This window comes from Podarcis cretensis (assembly GCF_951804945.1).
Source record: "Podarcis cretensis genome assembly, chromosome: 2".
Classification (NCBI taxonomy): Eukaryota; Metazoa; Chordata; class Lepidosauria; order Squamata; family Lacertidae; genus Podarcis; species Podarcis cretensis.
Genome location: NC_137171.1, coordinates 82957990 through 82981499, shown reverse-complemented (window position 1 = coordinate 82981499; position 23510 = coordinate 82957990). Strand labels below are relative to the sequence as shown.

The 23510-nt window shown below is 40.0% G+C and overlaps 1 protein-coding gene across 2 annotated transcripts in view; it reads right to left on the bottom strand.

Moving 5' to 3' along the window:
* The window catches only part of CACNA2D3 (calcium voltage-gated channel auxiliary subunit alpha2delta 3), a 494630-nt gene that overhangs the window by 135223 nt on the left and 335897 nt on the right, over window positions 1–23510 (bottom strand). The window contains exons 14-16 of one of the 2 annotated variants that reach the window (XM_079964982.1): window positions 17924–17941; window positions 5988–6059; window positions 4754–4834 (exon numbers count right to left, since the gene is read on the bottom strand). In XM_079964982.1, coding sequence (XP_079821108.1) covers window positions 4754–4834; window positions 5988–6059; window positions 17924–17941 — 171 coding nt within the window. The remainder of the gene's footprint in view (window positions 1–4753; window positions 4835–5987; window positions 6060–17923; window positions 17942–23510) is intronic. The other variant, XM_079964983.1, reaches the window with a different exon arrangement.

The following is a 23510-nucleotide window of genomic DNA, read 5'->3' as shown; positions in this document are numbered from 1 at the left end:
TTGGGGTGTCACGTAACAATGATGGGCAGGCTAGAAGCAAAAGATAAAAGGCAAATTCTACTACTACTACAGTGGAACCTCGGAAGTTGAACAGAATCCGTTCCGGAAGTCCGTTCGACTTCCAAAATGTTCGGAAACCAAGCCACAGCTTCCGATTGGCTGCAGGAAGCTCCTGCAGCCAATCAGAAGCCGTGGAAGTCGCATCGGACTTTCGGGTTCCAAACAGTGTTCGCAAACCAGAACACTCACTTCCGGGTTGGTGGTGTTCAGGAGCCAAAACGTTTTACATGCAAGGCCTTCGGGATCCAAGGTACGACTGTCCTACTACTATTTTTATTATTGAATTTGTATACTGCCCTTAATCCACAGATCTCAGGATGGTTTTTTCTAGACACATTTTCACAGCCTGCTCTATCTGCCGTCCAGGCAGCAAGAGCATTACCAGAATTCAAGGACACTCAGGGAGGATGCAAAGAGGGGCTGGTGAGGTGTGTGGCATGGGGACAAACTGAAGGGCCAGACAGAGAGGCTTGGAGAACTGAATTTGGCTCCCGGGCCTGAGGTTCCACATCCCTGCAGGAAACAACAGAGCTACAATATCCACCTCATTGCATGCATGCATCTTTTCTCACTCTCTTCTGTATTTTAGGGGAAATAAACAGATATATACACATTAACCTAACACATTTAGTGCTGCCAGTAGTGGCTGTGGGATGGCTTCCAGGGCTCCTTAGGCACAGTGGGGCTCTTGGCCCCTTCTTTTCCTCCTCTAGCCACACCTCTCTCTCTTGGTCCCATCCCTTTAAACTAAAACACATATTGATCAGTATGGCAACCCACTATTGTCAAATGTTAGTATTTCACTCGTTGCCTTTTTATTTATTTATTTATTTATTAAGCCAGCAGTATAACTTGGACTTCACCTAATCCACTACCCTATACACACTCATCTGGGAGTAAGTCCTACTGAACTCATTGGGGCTTACTCCTGAATAGACACATATGTTGGAATAGGTAAAAGTAAAATTATTATATGATGGATTTCCCTGTTACAAGTAGACACCTATCACTTATAGAATCCCATGCCAGGAAAAACTGCAAGAAGATGCTTAAGAAGGCTCTAGTTGCCCCCCAATCTCCACGACCATCCTTAGAATATATGGAAGCAAGTCTTGTTTATTTTAGTTTCTGTGGTTCCTTTGGACGAGAAAGCCCCCCAAATACAGTCTTCCCAGAAACTGGCACAGCTGTCACTGACAGAGCTTATGACTGAGCTCAATGTGAAATCTCAATTGTTGTGCTTTGCGAGAAATCCAGCTGTCTTACTAAATTAAAATGAGGGAAGGAGTTTCAAATATGCCTGCTCAGGGCTCCTCAGATTTTTAAATTAAAATATCCTGGATTTGGGCTATGATGCTTACCATTTACACCCCAGGGTTTTGGCAGGGCAAACGTTACCCCTTCTCCAGTTCTACTGGCAGCAGAACTTTGGCTTTACAGAAGGGAAGAGAAAAATGAAGCATCCCTGCTTCCTTTACTCCAAGTTAGCTGAGCAATATGATCTATCAGAAAGGAGGAACCTAAAACATAATTAGCAAGTGCAGAAGATGTGCTGCTCTTTATTTTCCATGGAAAATGGAAGTTGTTGTTTTAAACTTATTCAAGATAAGGAAAAACCTTGATTTGGTTTAAACCACTTCAGTACTGAAAGGCAATAGGAGACTCTGGTAATTGGACCTAGGCACCTTACTGTCTGTGATCAAGAGAGTAAAAAAATAATAATAGATGGACATAATACTATATGCATAAAAAAGGACTATTTCTAATTCAGAGGCTCATACAATTTCCACTTTCAAACCTCAGAGATATATTGGAAGTAATCTGAGAGCAATGTAGTGTTGTATTAGGCCTGAAAGTACATGCATAATCAAATTTAGAACTGCACTTATTTCAATAGCAATCCTACCCCTTTTGACAATGCTTCTGTTACACAGCTGACTGCCCTCATTGATTGCAATAAATGTATCTTCAAATCACTGATGTCTAGTCATTAAAATGTCCCCTAGTGAAAAAACCCCGCTGCTGATAGCTTTGGCAGATGTTCTGTACAACACAGCTTTACCGCTGGGAAGGCAGATCAAATACGGAAATAGTTTTAAACCTGCTGGGTTGGGTGTGTGTGTGTTTTGCAGTGCATAATACAACTTATTTCTAAAATTGCCCAAATCATCTCTTAATCAATTGTGACTGTTCTCAAGACATTCTCTAGCTTAAAGGTCACATTACTTTATATGAAAGGCCACTCTCTTCAGATAAGGTTCATTCTAAAGTAAGGATCAATCTTATATACCACCAGGGAAATGGTGGGATGGATCCAGCGAAGCATAAACAGGTTTCTGCTTACAAAATAGGGCTTTTCTCTCCTCTCCATCCCCTCGCTTTCCCATTTCTCCCATGGCTCTGAAAAGCTGCTCTTGAAGGTCAGGGAAATGGTGTGCTATGGGGCATGAGGGACTATAGTTGAAGAGGGAATCAGCATAATTCAAGAGCCACAGCTTTGATGGTACAAAGAGGTTGACGGCTGACCTGCCCTTGAACAGCCCTCATCGCGTGTGTGCACTTGTACTTGCACACACACACAGACACACACACACACACAGAAAATTATCAACTGAGGTCATTTCTAATACAATGTGGTGCATAATCAGGTACAGATTGCTTTGAAGGAAATGGCTAAGGACAATGAAAAGGGACTCCAGTCCAGTGCACTTGAAACTGGTACTGTACTTTTTGGCACATATATTATCAACTATATTGCACAAGGTACATTGGTAGACTTAAAATTGTGATGCAAGAATTTACTATTACTGCCAAAGCCCTGTCCTTATTTAGCTACAGTTTGAACCCAAACTAGTAATGTGCTGCCTTAGATCTTACTATTCACCTCAGCAAACCTTGAAGATACCAAATCACATATGAGAATTTCTCCTCAAGACTGCTTTGTAGCTAATTCAGAACCTTGGGCAATAATTGTAATTGCATACCCAAATTCTAACTCCAGTAAGATAGATAGCCACAAATCTTACAGAAGATAAAAAATGTGTTTGAGAAACTCAAGCTTTTTTTGGAATCTATGAAGAACTGCTTAAATCAACAATTAATATCTCTCTCTCTCTCTCTCTCTCTCTCTCTCTCTCTCTCTGTGTGTGTGTGTGTGTGTGTGTGCGCATGTGGGTGTTGCTGTATTGTCCTCTTGTATATTTGCTTATAGTTTTACAAGCAAAGGAGTGCATTAGTTGCATAGCAACCACTTGAATCTAAAATTCTCATTTGCCCAATATCTTATGTCATTCTTGAAGCTTGGCTAAGCAAGAGGAAGTCAGTGATATATTGTGCAGCCTGTAGTGTGGAATGTGGGACAGGAAAAGCCACACATAGGCTTGTGTGGGTTATATTAGGCCACAACTTTATTGGCTACAGCTCACTGAGTTTTGGTGTGGCATGGGATGGCATCTAGTTATCAGGCAGCTGTTGGTGGAAGTTGCATGACTTGCAGGCCAACCACTGTGTGCACTAATACCATGATCCTATCATACAGCCTGGAATGCAGTATGTGTGCTACCTCCCTGAGGCCTTGAAGCACCACCCAGGATCCCTTAAGGGGATCTCCCAGAGGGAAGAGAGGTGCTCATCCCTGCTCTGGATTCAACCCAATGCCTCTCCACCTGCAATAATGAGTTGTGGTGAAATATAAAATAATGAACAACAACCATCAGAACACAAATGTTGCTACGAGGAAGGTCAAAGACCCACACCAGTTGTGAATGTGTGCGAAATTCCTTCCCAGCCCTGTCAACTAACCTTCCTTCATAGCAAACTTAAGTATCTTTCCTAAGAGTTTTCCCTACAGTCTGCTGCCTGGTTTTGCTTCCTAAGCTCCACTGGCAGCACTGGTTGTTCCTGAGCAGTGGTAGCCACACAACTGGGCAGTGCCCTACAGCGGAAGCAGCACTAAAAGGATTTGGTTCTGTTTCGCTCTTACATCCACGTGGTGCAGCAAATTGATGTTTCCAGAAAGCGAGGTCTGGGGCTTGTAAGTTATTATTATGATCATGCAGGAGCTTGAGGAATATGCTTAGCAAAGTTTTGAAGGGTTTCTTAAAAACAACAACACACTTCTTTTTAAAGGATTTGGAAAATGTAGCCATTTCTGAAAAAGGGATAGTACATTACTGAGTAATATCTAAGGTATTAAGAGATCTGGGATTCCATTTTGGGGGGAATGATCTGTGAAGAAAGCTTACCTAGACTGGCTTTATTATACATAAGAAGCACACCCAATAAATAATTTGTTTGAATAATATGGGTTGGATCCCCCTCTAGAGCTACACCCATTGAAGAAATGATAGCACTGACAATATTCTGCAAATAACAGAAGGCTCAGTACCATGATTTATAGCATGAACACATCTTGGAATGGTGTGCAACACTTGGAGCAATGCCTGTCAAATGTTGTACAAGGCCTTGTGAAAGAGATTGCACAAGAACTTGCGCTACAGAACCACACAGTTGGATTTCACTTCTCTTTGCTTGCACAATGGTTGTGTGTTACATTAAGAAAAGACCCTTCCCTTGCAGAAGACGCTGCTCATTTGCCAAAAAGCATATCCAGATTCAATAGATATTTTGTAGCATATAAATGTAATTTACTTCTAATTCAATACAATGAACTGGTAATCAAAATGTTATTTACCTTGTATTTTGGAATAGTCTTTAGAAGTTCTTTCACTGGAACATCTGTGCCCACAACTCCCAAAAGAATGCCTTTCGATCTCTATTTTAAAAGATTGTTTGGAAAAAATGCAGATTAGTTGGAACAAACAATTACAGTTAGAGCACAGTAATTCAGTCAATAAGTATTTCCCATATGGATTAAAACTGCACTGAGCACTGCCGATAACTAGCTAATTCTTCCAACTATTTGACAAGGTATTATGGGTGGCTGCAGCTAATCTGGCTGAATACGCACACAAACAAAATCAATAGATGTCTTCTTTCCCCTACCCTAGAAATAAAATCAAAGGTTGTGTGCAAAGTTGCAGCTGATAAGGATGCTTTCAATTAAACATTCTGACTCAGGAAGCCCCATCCAGACAAAATATGGCATAGAAAAATGCAATTTATCTTCTGTTTCAAATAGTTTGCGAAGCCCAGGAGGCAAGAATTAAATATGAAGGGCAAGGTAAATGCAAATATAAAATGGAAATAGATTTTTAAAACCCCAGATCCCTATTATAGAAATATAGTAGAAATATTTATGGATATATACACTAGCACTAGTCTAAGAAAAGAATAATTACAGACATTTGCTCCAATCAGAAAAACCACAGTGACAGCAAAAGCACACATGTTTGTGTCTGTGTGCACAGATGTACAGTATCTTATGCACAAACATGTGCACATGTTGTTTCAGGGAATTTCTATGGTAATATTGGTTACAGGTGCACACGTGTTACCTTTTTCCTACCTGTGATCTATTCCACCTTGAACAGTAGGCTGCGGTGCGCCCAATACAATAGCATGGCAAATCTGAACAATTCAGGGAAAGATTGGGGTGCTTAGATCCTATTGAAACCAATAGCTTCCAAGCATAAATAAATAAAATTTAGCTTTACCTGGATTGCATCCTATTTGATGTCCAAAACACCCCACTATGCTAAACAGTATTTAAAACCTTGATATTTGTATTTTTAATGTGTGCTTCTTCTTAAAAAGGGACAAGGCGTTTTATTTCAAGAACCACTGAAAGTTTACTTTTCAGTTCTTTGCTGCTAAGTATGTTGTATGGCATTTATTTTAACACCAAGTACACATTTATGGGGAGAAGGTAGAGGATACCAACAGTCGAGAAATGCATAGCTTCATCAAGACGTTCACATTTGTGCTGATTTTGTAGCACATGGCTGGTGTATGGCGTGAGTACTTACAGTCTCATTTTGCTTACTAAATACTGGCATGGCAACAGTGGTCATCAAAACCAATCCCTGATCGTCTGCAAGCTACATTTAAAAAATAAGAAGAGATATTAATACAGAGCAATATGAGATGGGACCATTATCAAATCATAGCTATGAAAGCATCCAAAGAAGTTATCTTCTGATTAATGGAAATGATGTTTAAGAGCCCATTGCAACCTGCATTGCATTGCTTTTTAGTGCATCTGAGTGAGGCTCAGTCCAAATCATGTGCCTATCGGAAGGTGTGGTTGAAATCATCTTTCATTTAAAGAAAGAGAAATCTATTACTGTAATCTTTTACTCATCTGTTGGATATGTATTGAATATTTTTGTATTCAGACAAATCTCCCTTAATTTTCTTTACATTTCCACTTCTCGTGGGATCCAATTTACTGCATTGTCCACAACTTTTTGCAGGACGAACACTCTGATGGTAGTAGATGACGGTAGCCTTTGGGCTAATACCTACACTCCACTGGGCTGCTTCTTACATGGCTTTCATGCCAGCTTGGTAAGAAGTGAGTTGAGAGCTTATGGCTCTCAGCCATAGTCATTTCCACAATCTCCAATGCATTGCAGCTATGTTAAAGATCATGTACGACAATGCTGCTGACCTCCGTGAACTCCTGGCTCACAGACTGCATATAGCTCATGCAAACACAGATGACAGGCAAATTCCCTGTTAGCGAAAAAACAGTGCTATTCGGTGGCTGAGCCAGTCTTCTACCTCCTGCTTTCCCATGGCCAAATTCAGCCCCAGCATTGGGAAACAATCAAATTCTATGTTGTCACCAAACATATGGCAACCACATATTAAGATTGTGACTAGAAAAACGGGGACATATTTTCCCCCACCCCCGGTAGATTTGTGATGGACAATTTTGACTGTTTGCGAAACTGTTCCTGGAAGAATATAAAACTAAGTCTTTATATGATTCCTCATATCTCAAAGTTCATATCTCCAAGTTTTTTACCTGTAAAGCTGGTATCATGTGGTTTTGCCAGTCAGTGGGAGTTGAGGCATTAATAGTTAATATACGATAGCCTTTCATGTATTCTTATGAACAAAGTACACATATAAAGAATTGCTTTATATGGATTACTACTCAATATACTATTTATTTAGAAAGCACATTAAGTGGCAGATTAACACGGTGACAGGATATACAGAATTAAGTCACACACACACACACATGCACTAAATTGTGGTTGGGGGCAAGCATATGTTTGGAATTAAAAAAAAAAATTCTCTCTGGATCTTCCCTCCCACACAATTCCCACACATCCCTCAATCCCCTCTAGCCAGGGGATGTTGAAATGTTCCCTCCCAGCCACAGAGACATCACTTGTAGGAGCACAACAATGGGTCCAGACAGTATGGCTGAGGTTTCCAGGGTGTAATGCCAGGAAGCATGTGGGTTATGCACTCAGGTGTGTGCCCACAGTGTCCTGGAGCACAGCACTTTTGGTGGATGCAGAGTTTTGCCATCTTACAAATGTATATTGGCATGGATAGTTTACAGATACAAAGAGCTTTCAAAACACGCTGCCATTCCCCCAGGGAGAAACAATTGTTCAAGCAGTCCACTGCCACTGAGAGAACGCCACACCTCAAAGTATTTTAGAAAGTCAAGAGCAAAACACCAAACATTTAGCAGAATGCATATTTAGCTAAAGCACCTGATTGACAGGTAGGGATTGAATAGAAATTATTGGCTGACTCCAGAATTAAGCATCTATAATGGGGCTGGTGGAACTGATTTCTCCACACCTCCTCCCTGTGAAATAGGGTGAACTGTGGCATGGGGAGGGCTGAGGGTGAAGGAAGGATCCTGAAAAACTGGGCAAAAGTGTATTTCACAAGCAGAGCTCCCACTCTCTGGGGTTGCCTTTGCCTGATTGGGGGGGGGGGAATCACCCATCTGCCCATGCTGCAGCCTATCCATTCAGCAGGGTCCCCCAAACCTTGATGGACCATTTTTGAGGAGGCTGCAATGCAGAGGAGAAAGCAGGCACGTCTGCTGCCGCCAGCATTGTTATGTACGCTTAATTCTGAATCCAACTATTCACTTTTGAAATTCTTTCATAGCCATTTTATTAAATGGCTCTTTGATATAATTAGGCAAAAAACAAGGCCAAGACATGATGGAAGCTGGAGGGTGTTGTTTTCTCTTTGAAGGTGGTGAACCACCCAAGAAATGTTGTTCCTGGACAGTCAACAAATGCCTAAACAAACAAATGCTTTAATTGGTATGTTCCACTGGAATCCATAGGAATTCTGTTATCGTGAAATAATGTAATCATAAGCACGTGTAAGTTTAAATCTAAAATAAAATACTTTTAAAAGGTAATAAACCAAGTGGAAATTAGCTAGCTTCTGAAGACAAGAGTCTTAACGTAGTTAGTAAAGGAGTCCCATGGGTTCAAACAACATATTTATTAATAATTTGTATAAACAGAGAAGTAGGACAAAATGTTAAATGGTTAATGCATCAGATTGAATGTTTTTACAGCTGCCAAATATCACTATTTTTTGAACTGGAAAGCACATTGTGAAAGGAATGTCCAACATGAACGAAACTGTTCAGACATTATGCATTTGCTTTTTAAGTTATAAAATGGTTACTTTCTGTTTAAAGGTTGTTCTTGCCAGGGATGCAAAATATCATGGAAAATACAAACTCAAGAAACTGAAACTTAAGAGTGGGAAGGAAGAAGAAACCTAGTTAATATAGGAAACAGAAATGTAGTGAACTATATTGCCTTTCCGGCTGGCTTATAGTGTTGGAAGGTAGTTTGAGATTAGTGTATAGAAATGAAGCTGGCAAACATACAAAAAGAGTGAAGAAGAGCAAGAAATCAGAAGTAGCAGCCAGGACAGATAATACTGCAGAGAAGGTTATGGGAACTGTCATCCAACAACATCTGGAGGGCACCAGATTGGCGGAGGCGGGTGTCAGGGCCGGATTTAGGTTTGATGAGGACCTAAGCTACTGAAGGTAATGGGGCCCTTTATATGTCCAGCTGTCCTTTGTCAACAACAAATTGTCGCTGTTTTTTGTTGAATATATGCTATAGGGTAATTTATGGACCTAATAGGTATCTAAAGCCATTTGCACCTAACAAAATATGTATTTCCTCAAAGTAATTGTTGAACTGAAATACAATTAAGAAGTATATTAATAGTGAAATACTTTTAACTCCACTGCCCCAAGAGAGTGGGGCCCTAAGCTATAGCTTGTTTAGCTTATACATAAATCCAGCACTGGCTGGTGTAGATTATTTATGTTGCAAACAGAATCCCCCTTGCATCAGGCAGGGTGTCCCTCCACCTAGCTGTGCCAGCCTCTGCTTGGGGAGTGCTGCCTATACAGAATTCTCCATTCCACCAGCCCAATGTGTAAGTGGGCAGAAGTGTTACTGGCAGTTTTCAGGTTAGCGAAGTGATATACCTGCCTCCTTCCAGTCTTCCACCTCAGCCAGCATGAGCTGAAGGACTGCCGCTCCATTAAGACACACTGTTCTCCAGCCCCAGAGGTTGGCTGCAGCCTTAGATGCCCTTGAGTTATCTCAGACAAAGATAACTTAGGCCTTTAAGGACAGGAACTGAGACGTGCTTCTCCATGTCAACTATGAATACGATGGCTTCCAGGGAAGCAGAAAAACTTTCAGAAAATCAGTGAGGTAATATGTCCATCTTCCACAACACTTTGCTACTGATTTCAAGAGGCATTCCATTCCTATCCTTTATACCTGGTCAACAGAAGATGCTTCAAGCATCTGAAAAAAGTGGTCTCTAGTCCACAGTAAGTTATCTATTGCACCATAAATCTGTTAGTCTTTAAGATACCATAAGGTTAACGTGGTTGCCTTCCTGAAACGTTCCAGTTTAAGTCTAATTGTTATGTTAGGGAAAACATTAACATATTATGTAAGAAGTGGAAGCCACAAAGCAGAAGCAATTGAAATTTAAAAAAACAGAGCAAGTCTTCCAGACATTGCATCAAGCTTTCTGAATGTTTCTCTTTACATAAATGGGTGAGCAGAGCTGAGTCACTTTTCCTAATGGAACTTGTTAACTATGAGTTGGTGACCAAATCAGAGAATTTCTTCCCAAAGATTAATGTAATATAAAATTTAGCCATCCTTGACATTGCTATATATTCCTGGCTTATTAATTCTATTATTCCTAGGAGTTATTGTACAACATAGCTGAAGGTGTTTAATAAGCTAGTTCTAGACAGGATTATAATAAAGTAGAAGAGCAAACCAAGTGCAAAGTTTTATAAAGTAAGGGTCCAGAATTCTAGGCATGCATAAGAGAACTGTGGGAAGGTGGGATCAAGTCTTCTTCCTGAACCTCACACTTGGTACATAGATGGATATGTATGGCAACACAGAAAAGGAAGGCAGAGGTGAGACAGGAGGCTAGTGGAGAGTGCAAACTAATCCATCAAAAAAACCTCCCTTTGTTCCATGGATGTCTCTTACCCTTCCATTTACCACTGGAGGAAGGGCTGTTTCCCCCCAGCTGAGACAACAGTGGTAGCTGGTGAGGTGAAAAGCAAGAAGCCCAACAGTAGGAAGAGTGAGAACCAGTGTCAGGTGGAATCAGCTAATTCTAGTCTGATCTTCATCATCCACCCAACAGTAAGCAAGCACCAGTGCTCAAAACTCCAAAAAGTGGGAGTGCAGTTTCTGGGGAAACCCTTTTCCTGGATGGGCTGAGAAAGCAAATGGTTCCCCCAGATAAGCGATTTGAAGCAAGCAAGAAGCAGAAAGAAAGAAAGAAAGAGAGAGAGAGAGAGAGAGAGAGAGAGAGAGAAGAAAACCAAGGCAAGGGAAATCTGAATACCTTTGGCCTGGATATTACAAATTCTACACAAGATAGAATTATTATTATTATTATTATTATTATTATTATTATTATTAGTTTCTATTTCTTGGACAGAGGGCACAGTTCACAGCAGAAGCAGGGATTGACGAAAGGCAGATGGAGGGACAATCCCCAAACCTCATTCATAAAGGATTGTGTTCTTGGTTTTATTTGTAAAGAATGGTTTCGAATGCTCCCCTTCTAACACGACCAACTCTAGAAACATTTCACACTACGCTTGGAAGACATGCTCTCCACACAGGGTGACAGCCTCCTGCTTTGGCTTGCCCAAAGACTTCCAAGCACTGTGCTCAGGCAGTATGTGATGTATTGTGTGGGAAGGGAGCTCCCCAGCCCCTGGCCAACATGTCGGTGCAGCTCTCAGGGATATGGCCAGAGATCATTTACAAGATTTGTGCCTGCAAATCATGTTGTGCGAACTGGCCCAAAAGTTCTGCCTTTTACAACAAGTGTATATCACGAGGTTAGTGCACGTTGTCTTGCCTGAAATTCTAATACGAAAAGTCCCCAACCCACCGTTTGTTTCTGTCAATGTTAATACCAACTCCTCCTTTGTGTGTGTGTATATAATAGAATTTATTTTTAAGATCTGCAGCATTCCTACTCCAAATAGAAGGGTGTGTGTTTGTCCTTTGAAATGCAAGAATAATTAGATTAAACCCAGTAACGAAGTCCAGATTCTCCCACTCCCATTTGCTTTATTTTTTAAAGGTAAACACATTGCCATTTCTTTTTAAGTGCTATTGCAAAGGGGTATTTTTACATTTCATGAGACATCTACATTTCCTAATTGTAAATGATATGCACAGAATTTAAATGGAAGGAAACTTCTTAAGAGATAATGATTTTGGGAGGGAGGGGGAGGAAGTGTGGGTTTTTTGTTGAGAAATAGAACTTTGGGTTTTATATTCTGACTCTCCTTTTGAGGTTATTATAACACCAGATTTTTTTTAAAAAAAAAATTATTCAAAGGACCAGTTCAGCATTTAACATAGTAGAATAGTCAAATTCTACAGGCTCACAAGAGACCAGGCACTCCAGCATGGGGGGCTTCAGGATGCTGTGCATGTAATATAATAAGAACTGAAAAATAAAAAGCTGCTCTCCCCCCCCCCGAAAATAAATAAATCAGATTTACTTTTAGTTACAGCCTGCCTACATGTGTAGAACCCAGTCTTCATAGGCATGAATAATGTGATCCAGTATGATTCAGTTTTGCGATATACAGATCAGTGATTAGAGTCTACATGTATTGGGATCTACCTATGCTGATGTTATGCTCAACATCTGGAAATTAGGTGTGGGTCATGTGTGATCATGATGCTCCTCCAGGCACACAGGCATTAGCTTTAAAAAGAGTTTAAATGCACTGCAAAGAAAATAAGCAGCACTCCAGAAAAACAACAACCCATAAATAGCTACTGTACCATTATATTGTTCTTTTGTACTTCATTTGGTTCAATTTAACTTTTTAGATAACTTTAATAAAAATGCTAAAAAAAATTGCTGATGCATTTCCACGGCAATATCAGGGTTGCAAATTTTCCAATTTTTCCTTGTAATTCAGCACCTTGAAGTAGGAAAAAGTAAATGAAGCAGCGAATGATAAATGATGTGTCTAGCTTTTTGGAAACAGAATAGTGTCAAGATAAAAGGACAGCAAGCCTTGCCCAAATAAGTTAAGACTCAAAGAGAAAAGAAGCTGCTGGAAACTTAGAGGGAGTAAGATTATATGACAGAGGCATATTCTAAAAACATTTCGGGCAGGGGGGAACAATGTTTTCAATTTAGCAAAATTATTTTTTCAAGGCTGACTCTCTTTCATTACTATGGCTAATATATAGTCCCTCCTGTTTCATACAGGCTCAGTACTAAATACCTCGCAACAGGAATAAGATAACACAGCTTGAAGCCTGCTGTTTCAACAAAGCAAGTAAAACAATGCCCCAGTGGGCTATTACACAGGAGTAGCTTATGCTTGAGGAACAGAATAGGTTAGGAATCAGGAGGGCTAAATACACAGATTCAAAGCCCAGAGTAAACTAATTGCTTCTCTGAATTAAATATTTGGGGTTTTATTGATGGCATCATAAGCCTGGAAGGCTCATCCAAAAACCAAATTATTTGGACATCTTATTACAGCATGTCTCTTCTTACATAGTGATCTAAAACTCATATTCAATTCTTATGTTTCAGAAGTGCCACAGTAACCCCTTCAAAGGATCAGTGCCATTCCACATAGGAAGCTGTGTGAAACAGCACACCGGACATTCGCTCTGTTTACAAACTCCCCATGCAATATTTAACTCTTATGTCCTTGTGTTCATTTCAAGTAGTACAGTTAATCATATGCATTTGTAGATATGAGGTCTGTCTTGCATCTTACGCTGCACCAAATGTTAACTGTTTATATAGCCTGACCAAAGCATCACACAGAACTTCACAAAATAACAGATGGTTACAAGTTGAAAGATTGCCCCATACTGTTAAGCCTGTGTAAAATTTGTGAGCAAGTTGCTGTCCTAGCTACATCTCTTCTCTTTTTATGGTAGTCATAATTTTTAAAAGTAACACATCCACCTGTTGCTGTAGTTCTGCTGTTTTTCTCTTTAACCTTTAGATGACTCTAGAATGCTTCCAGCCATTACTATAAGAAATGCCACAGAAAGTTTGGTAACAAATACCAACAGAGAGATTGTTCTAGTGAAGATATGTTTGATAAATGTTGACAATTACTGATAAATCATGGAAATGGATTATACTGAAGGCACTTGGTTATTCTTCAGATGTTCTGTTGAATGACAGAAATAATTGAGTCGCTGGGGCATGACAAATGTTCCCTTTACCAATAAATTATAGAAATGTGAATGAAATGTGGTCATTTGGGTTTTAACCTTATATACATTTGCCTAGAAGTCCCATTAACTCAATGGTGCTTACTTCTGAGCTTTCCTGTATAAGAGGACATTGTTACTGTAGGAACTTTTGAGTTGCATCCAATGTTCCATTCAGAGAAGACTCACTGAAATTAATGGGCATTAGTTACTTATGTTCATTAATTTCATTGAGTTTACTCTTAGCAGTACTAACACTGAATGCAACATTGTTAATTTTCTTACATTTCTTGCTGGCAGCCTAAAAACGTATACTGGCAAATGTCAATTTGTCCTCAATTTCTATCAATGTCCATTGCATATAGGCATCCATATTTTAAAGAACATGCACACTGCTTTGTATCTGGTAGGAATTTATAGTAGTTAGCTTACTTAAAACCATTTTCAGAATTATTATTATTTTTGCAATAAATACTTCGAAGTTAATAGTAGCATAAGAGAGAATCTGCCACTTGTCGCCAAAGTGGTTGTTTATATCCACAAAGAATAACCACACACAATCCCTAAAAGTTGATATGAGATTTCAGGCAGATAGAAGTTTTAAAAAGTAAAGTTGGATGGCAACATTATTATTCTAGAAGCATCTGAAGATTAAAGTGAGCATGTTTATAGAGACATGACCATTTAAAATGTTTATACAGAAAACATTTGTAGATGATACACAGATTCCAACAAAAACACAGTACAAGTTTACACACCATATGGCAAAGCATACACTAGCATTGATTCAAGTCATTCACAAAGACAAGCATCAGTCCTGCACTGGTCTTCCTCAAACAAACAAATGCCAAATGGATTTGAAAACTTCTCATCATGCTTCAGTTAGTTGGGGGGAAAGTCTCAATGTTAAACATCTCCGTGTTATTCAGAATGGGGGGAACTAATTAGTACACTCAACAAAACTCCATTTCCACTCAGAATTTTATACCAAGTTCATGTTAGCTATCAAACAACTCCCTGTTGCTTGATACAGATCTGAAGATGATGTAGCTCTGTAAATATTTCTGTTTGAGGACTGCCTTATGACTTCATGAGCCAAATAAGCCATTAGATAGGCACACATACACTGTGCATCCAATTTACGCTGCATGTCCTTAGCACTGCAACTGCTTATATATCACCAATGACCATTTACAGACAAGTTGCAAGGAATGGGGCTACTGCATATGCAAGCAACCTCTTTTATTGAGCAAAAAGGGATTTCTACTAATGAGTGAAGGTAGATGCTACTAGTGCCTTGAAAAAACGTATGCAAATTAAGGTGGGAGTGCTAAAAATACCATGACTGCATCCAACATCTGCTAACCATAGAAGAGGCTGGAGCTAAGCCTAGGAATAAGCAGCAGCGATATTACATTTTAAACCAAACCTGTGGGATGAAAACTAACTATGAGATTTGCAACAATAACTGAAAGACAATTATGATGCTATTCAAGAGAATGAAGTAGAACTGAGACAATAAACTTGACTGATGAGAAAAGAATAACTATTACAATATGGAATCCCTTAACAGTTTTGTAATATCACAAGGGAGACTGGCTTCTGAAGGCTGTTCCAAGTCAACTATAGAGAAACACGGATAAATTGCAGCAAGATATCTCCAACACCTATTATGGTTTCATACTTTTCACTTTTTATATCCCTCTTTCATTTCCCTGTTTATTTCCCAGCACAGGGCCCAAGGCTGCCTGGAAATTGCACCTAGTGACTTGCAGGTCATTTTCCTAACAACGTCTGGGGGAGCGGATTGTGGTTACCCAATGTTTTAGAAATGGGACTGTGCATATGCTTAACGATGAGTTCATACTTAACAGGGCTGTTCCTGGCATTAAAAAGAGGTTCAAAGAATGAACAACAGTGATACCTAAAGGAAATGATTTTATTCCTTGGCGTTTGAGATGCTAAGAAAGCAACAATTCTGCCTTTAGAACCTAGCTTGAGAATATATGGAAGTCTTGTAGATCTGTAACAATGAACAACAGCATATACTCCAGAGCTGGGAACTCGTGGCATGATATTGGCATACTCTTAATAGGAATCATATCCGCCGTTACTTTAAACTGGTAAACATATGCCCATAACTGACATAGTGCTTCTACCTTGGTTGCCTTTGCCTTAACTCTAGTAATAGTCCTAACAGATCACTGACACTGTACACAAAAGCCCCTTTCATCTGTTCATTCCACACTGAATAAGCACACCAAAGTGACAGGCTCCGTCCCCTCAAAAGCCGTACAGATGTTCCAATTCAAGTATTCTCTCCGCACCCCCCTCCTATGGATGGTTATTCTGAACTGAATGAACAACTAAAAAGGGGGCTCGAGCATTTTGGTAGAAGAGTTTAACCAAAAATTGTATTTACTAAATAATGAAGCCACATTTTTGCTAAGTGTAAAAAGGCTATTAACCTTTACAAATGGGTTTCAGGAGTTTAAAAAGATTATGGTCAGCACAATCCTACAAAGTTGAGGCAGAAGTAAGTCCCACTGTGTTCATTAGTTCTTGTTCTCTCGTATGAGCATTTAGAATTGCAGCTGCAAGCATCTTCATAATGATTTTGCTTGCTCTGGAAACTAGAAACCAAAGGACCGTAGTTATTTTAGCACCGATAATTGGGTTGGAATAGATTTGGCATTTAAAAGTTCTCGGTCCTCAATGTATTATTTATTTATTTACTAACTACATTTTGATATGACCCCAAAGCTAAAGTTCCTTGGGTGGTCCATAAAACAGTTAAAGCCATTTACACCTCAGTGACATTTTGAGTACTCAGTGACCATTATCTTGCATCTCCTCACAGAAAACAAAATGGAGGCCTCCACGTATGTGTGACCCTGTGTTTATAATTGGACCATCTAAACTACAGCCATTGGCTTTGACCTGGAGCCAAGCTACACGTGAGGAAGAAAGATTTTTCTTTTTGTGTTTTACTACTCCAAATGATCAAAGTAACAGCTCTGAGGAAAAGAGCTTAAACCTGTCCCTGTAAGCTCCCCCCCCTCCCCAAATTATAATTGCTTGCCCCTGCAGAAGAAAATATAGTGGGTGCATGTGTATTTTTCTCTTCAAGGAGAGAAGCAGTTGGGGCAAGGAAAAGCTTAAAGATCGCCTCTCCCATGCCAAAGGTTTTCTGCCACTCCAGCTTCTTTTATCCACACCATGCTACTTTATTCTCTCTGCGTCGATAAAGCAAGTTGTGCTGCTTCATGAAACAAAAGTGAAAAACAGCAGTGGCGAGGGAGGCTTTCCTGCTCAATAATGGCAGGAAAAATCCAGCTGAGCACACAAAGAAAGGGGCACTTGGACTTTTCCATTCAAGTCTGCTGATCTAGTAATAATTACGATAAAACAAACGGGTGAGGGACAAAGCTATTTTGTTGTAATCACACAAGAATTCTGGGAGGCTAAATGCCGCACATCTAATAACACAATGACATTCTAAACTGTAGCAGTGCGTGTGTGTATATATACACATGTGTCTTTCAATTATATTTGTGAATTATACAAGAATGATGCAACAGGCATCAAGTGATATGTTGTGCTGGCCACAATTGTTGTTTGTGATATCATGAAATGCAATGGGGTAGCTCTGGATCATACCATATCAAAGCAGAAGCTGTACAACAACAAGAGCATGTTGCATGGAAACCTCCTTGGACAAACCATATGCTAGATGTACTGAGAGGCTTTTGATAAGACAATACAATAGGGACCAGTGAAAGGATATAGCCATGCCATGAAACCCATTGTTCCTCTGGTGGGGAATGTAACGGCCTAGGGATGGCTTCTTCGTAACTGCCATGTCCATTTGATGGTTGTCTATTATTTTCAAAGTGATAACAAAATGGATCCTGTATTGTGCAACTCAGCAGTCCACTCCATGTCCATTTTGTTCAAATAGCTCTCACATTGTGTCTGAGTTGTAACTCTCAGTGGGTGACTTGACTGCTTACAATGCCTGGCTTTGATTTAAGCAATGTTATGCTCTCCAGTTCATTACAGCTGTGACATTGTAAAGCATTTCACTGATCACCATTGTACCATATTCATGACACTGTGGAAACATGAAGAGTTGGTGATTTCTTTTGAATAAGTATTGATTGAAAATAGTTTACCTTTTGAGCCTGAGGAAGCTGGAAAAAAACAAGAACAAAATAGAACAAGCCATCATTATATAATTGATGTGATATATTAACGTGAGTTTAGCTGATTCATTAATTTAAAAAAATCACCAAGCTAATAAAAATAGAGGAAGTAACAGGAGAAATATTTCCAATTAATTCAATCTGCTGCATAAACATGGGACTATCGGAGGAACGAAAGGACAGCTTCTCTGCTAAATATCACTAGCACTATGCAATTTGTTAAAACACTGCAGTGCTAGAGGAAAGGGATGGTTTCCCCAAAAGATATGGTATCGCACTTGAATTGTGAAGTTCCATCTTCCTGTACACAAATATAATTCAACGTAGAGGTAACTGCATCATTTAAAAGGCCTTTCTTGGATCTTTTAGGCCCCTCTTACAGTTAAGATCCATTCCAATTAATGGACCATTCAAAATACACATTCATAATTGTGTGTGCACATATTTAAACACAAGTATGAGCTGCACTTGAGTGCCTGTGCATAAGACGCAATTCTGATTTTGTAAACAAAAGCTTCATGCTACTAAATGGCAGAATGCTACTGTTACTACTGAAACTGTCACAATTATTTGCAAGAACTGTAAAATCTGTGCCATTTGTCTTACGTACGTCCAAACCGATCAAAGTTGCTGTTGATATCTAAATAAAGGCATATTGCAGTGTAAAGCTACACACTGATTTATGTCACTGAAATCAGTGTGAGAGATGATTTAGAGATTTCGGTATGAGCGCTGAGAAAATATTTGACCCTTCTGTAGAAATCACTACGCCACTGAAATGCTAAACTTTGCCTACATTACTCCCAAAGAAGACATGCTGATTCAGTCCACATAGATGTACTCATCAGGTATACCATGAGCTACGACTCAAATGAACAATCCAAAATAGGGCTCTACAACTGTATATCATACATTATAGGGATGAGGGAGAAAATGGCTTGCATTTTAACTTGCCCTTCCCAAACCGTTATATGACTTGAAACACAGCTATCCTTCAAACTTTGCACTACTCTCGTTTTTGCAATGTAGTTCCACAGTGCACCAAAGTATACAAAAGGGTGTATTTTAAGGGAAAGTGTGCACACACACACACAAAGTATATTAATGAAAACAATGTGCAAAAGTGCATTATATTGGTGAAAACTTCCTGAAAAAAATGCATACAGAAATGCGCAATGTGCATGAAAATACATACAGGTTTTTGTGAGAACTTTTAAGTAAGCATTGCAAAGTGATGTGGAAATGGAGTGAACTGAACTTCAGACAGGAAAAGTGAGAAATCCAAAGGGACAGATTTGTCCATCCCTACACACACATTACCAGCTAGGCAAAATAACTACATTACATAGTCCCAACTCCAGGGGTGGGAGGGTAGCCACTATGTCTGGTATTTTGTCAATAAAACTGAGCATTAACCAGTAGAGTCAATTACAAGCCCCCCTCCAACAACACACCCACACACCAATCCTTTAGTATTTTCATTCAAACTCAATTAACTTCCAACCATGAAGTGCCTGTCTTGATCTGATCCCCTAAGAAAGAGTGTCAGCAGCAAGTGCTTTCATTAGAAGCATCAGATGAAGACAGAAAACAACAACAAATTTAGAAAATGCATTGCATGCAATGTAAAAACACAGATCAGTATTAGCCAAAGAGAACAGCTGATAAAATACTTCCCAGCTGGAATCTACGAGTTGCTGACCTCTTCCTTAAATATTCTACTTCCAATTTATTAGGGAGATGCTGAAAGTTTCCAACAGACAAGTGCTAACATTACAGGAAGAACCCATGTTCCAATTTGACTTCCATCCAGTCTTGCTTGCACTGACTGCCATGCCTTCAGTATCATGAATTGCTTGTTTCAATTACAGGTTTCCACACATGCTTCTTCAACAGGGATTCTTTCCCATTTTGCTCATGGGAATAAGAATGGCTTGGCTGGGATGGGTTAAAAAGAGAGAATTATCCTCGGAATTGAAATGGTTCTGGATTAGAACCTTGAGAAGTGCTGCTGTGACATCAGTGTCATGCTCTAGAATTTGGAGGACGAATCTTACCAGCACTGCAGCTGAGGCCTCTAGGCTAAAGCATATTGGGTGGTATCCAACTAAACAGCTCTGCTGGTGCAAGCAATTTTGGCTACTCAATGGCACTTCCTCTCCCTCTCCTTTCCACTTCCTCCTAAATATATTCTGGGGTTTCCCCCTAACCCTGTGGAGCAGATTTATGGTAAGGTTACCAGGCGTCCCTGTTTCCCAGGAACAGTCCCCGGATTTACAAATCACTCCCCACACAAAATCAATTGAAGTTGAAAAGTGTCCCTGGATTCATTGAAAAAAAATCTGGTAACCTTGGGGCATGAGGTAGTTGGAAGAGAGGGAAAGGAAGTGTCACTGTACATCCAAAGCTGTTTGTAGAAAACCAATGGAGCTATGTTCAGAATGCATTTTAAGTCATATGAATAAAACTAAAGGAAGAAGGAAGGGCTAGTTAGACGGGAGTGACTGACTTGATGGGGGTAGAGTTGCTTTACTTGCTTCCTGGATAGGTGAGTTGCTGTTGTTTACTGGGAGGGGAAAGGGCTGGGTTGAGGTGGTGGGGAGGTTGGTGCAGTGGTACTGAACAGCAGAAGCACTGGATTGACTCCACCAGTGCCTTTCGATAGACTGACCTCTGCACTACTTCATCTGTCCTGGTAAGTAGGAGAGGCACGATTGAAAAGCTAGCGTAGCATCTCAGTCCCTCAGCTGCTTCTGCATTTAGGATAGTCTCTTCCTAAAATCTACTGGATCCACATGGTTTCCATAATTTTTCAGGGAAGTGTTTGACTGGCTCTATCTGGTTTGGCATTGTTCTAGGCACACAGGCAACTGACTTAGTAACTCCCAGTCTCCTCTCCTCCTCCTTGCCAGAAGAGTTCAAGCATCTTCCTGGTTTACTGAGGGAAACTGAGGGCAGTGGGGCAGCATGGATAATGGCTAAAGCATAGTCAGAGAAAAACTGAACCTGACCATGCATGAGACACAGAGAGCATCTGTTACCATATTTATGGTCAAGATGTCGTTGAATCTGTGTGGTCTCATCCAGTGGAGATATTCCGCGTGGTGAAAAGATTGTGAACCCCTGTTCAATTATGGCTTTGAAATAAACTATAACAAATTTGAAAATAAAACCCTATATACATCCCCTGTCACTTTCCATAGGGATGTAGGGTGCACACCCAGTTCTTAGGTTTCATTGGTGATGTAATAAACACTCCAAAAAAGGGATGCAATTCTATATGGAAAGCTGTATGAAGCACCTTCTCACATTTAGCACCAGGCATTCCTTCTATTTGCAACCCTGCTATGCAATATTTAATATACTATATACTCTCACCCATTTCAAGCAGTACAGCTAATCATATGCATCTGTAGGCATGGGGGTCTGCATTTTATCTTATACTGTAGAAAATGTTAATTGTTTATATAGCCTGACCAAAACATCACACAGAACTTCACAGAGTAACAGATGGTTACAAGTTGAAAGATTGCCCCATACTGTTAAGCTCATGTAAAAGCTGTCAGCAAACTGATGTCCTAGGTATACCTCTGCTCTGTTAATGGCAGCCATAATTTTTTAAAAAAGTAATACTTTTGGAAACAATTTCAAATTCACTGGATTGACTTCAGATGCAAATAATCTGTAGGATTTAAGGCTCCTCTGTAAAAAAGAAAATATTTTAATTGTCTTAAACAACTTTTAAAATGACTGATATAAGAAGCTGATATAAAACATCCTTTTCACATTCAGTATTAGTGCAAGTCATCATTATCAGCGTCAGGCTTTTGACTACCACCTCAGAATTCCAGTACAAGAAGGAAGTAAGCAGCAGCTCCCAAAGGCTGGCTTTTGGAACAGTGTAGTCCCTGTAATAGCTCATTCATCAGACTTGAGAATGAGGAACCTTAGCAGTCCCCAAGTGTTGCTTGCCTTGCAACTCCAAGGAAGATTCAAATTCCCGCAGTCAGGGAGAGGGGAAGGAACCCTCAGCACCCCTTCTACACACACATGGCCTGAGGACTTCACACTCGCTTGTGCTTCTCCTGGTCCACAGAGTCAGCGATGGCCTTTAATTTATTCCTATCCCATCTTTCTTTCATCATGGATCCCCAAAGCAGTGTGCATGTGTTCTGGTATCCTCATGTCCAGGCAACTGACCAAACCAAGCTACTGACATTGCAACTGAATCTCAAAGAGATTGAGAAAGTGATCATAATAAGGGCAGAAGAAGGCTGATAAGGGAAAGGCAAGGCAAACAACGCAGATCATACACTCTCATACAAATGGACAAAATGTTTTCAAAGCACAAATCACAAGCCTGAGGAGTAGACAGCTAGAGAGTACACACGAGAGAGAGAGAGAGAGAGAGAGAGAGAGAGAGAGACTGCTCTGGCTCAAAATGAGAAACAACCTGGTCAAGAGGAAGAGAGGAGCCAGTAATGGACAAAGACTTGTGATTCCTGTATTCAGGCACAAGAGGGCAGCATAACTTATTGATGCCACGCGTTTACCACCTCTGGAGAAATGCCTATTTTTAGGGGGGTGGGGAAAATAGTTAACATATAAATATTTCTGCAAATTCTTGGAAAATCAGCAAATTCCTATGGAAAGGGACTGAAAATAACTCATAGGAATGAACAGATCAGGTTAAAGTGACATGGGTTAGAAATTTGACCATCCCTACCTCTAAACCAAATAAAATAAAGATAAAGCTAAGGCACTTTCTGTTCTTGGTAATCCTTGCTCTGTCACATGTGCCCAGCCTAACCCTGTGCCTGTTGACAAGCACATGAGCCAGGGTGGACAGCTTACGAAGAGGATATAAAATGACCCTGACTAAGCTGTAGCTTGGTTGAGTTGGGGAAATGTTTCTAAAACTTTATTCAAACAGTTACCCAAAATTTATGAAATCTCCCATTTGCACAGCATTACTGATCCCAAGACTTGGGAGTGTTCCTAAACTGTGCCCTGCTTTAAGGGGGAAACACATTGTCCAATGTCCGCGTAGGTTCTCATTCCTCAAAACATGCTAATTTCAACACAAAATTCAAAACTCATTAAACTTTGGCTCAGCTCTTGTATTTTGACAACATGAATTCACCTATTATGATATGCAACGATTCTTAAGGAAATTCTAGCTGTTTGGTGAACTTTAGCAAGAGTATAGGAAGAGTTTTAGCTCCCGTGGAGCCAAAAGAAAGATTGGTTAAGTTTGGTATGTTGCAGAACACCTCTCTCAATTAATCCTTTTGATCCACAAAGATTAATAAATATATCGGGCAGGGTTCGACTAGGGTGCTGCATGCATGGAACGAGGTCCACTTGTGCAATGGGATTTTCACCCCACTCCTCCAACTTTGTGCCCCCACACTTTCCTCCCCACTGTGTGCAGGCAGAAGAGAGGAGGGGAAGTTTTATTGTGTGAGCAGACTCCATCCAACAGACGCATAGCCCACTAAATACTAAAGTACTTTTCTTTTCTTTTCTTTTTCTTTTCTTTTTTTTTTTGCACAAT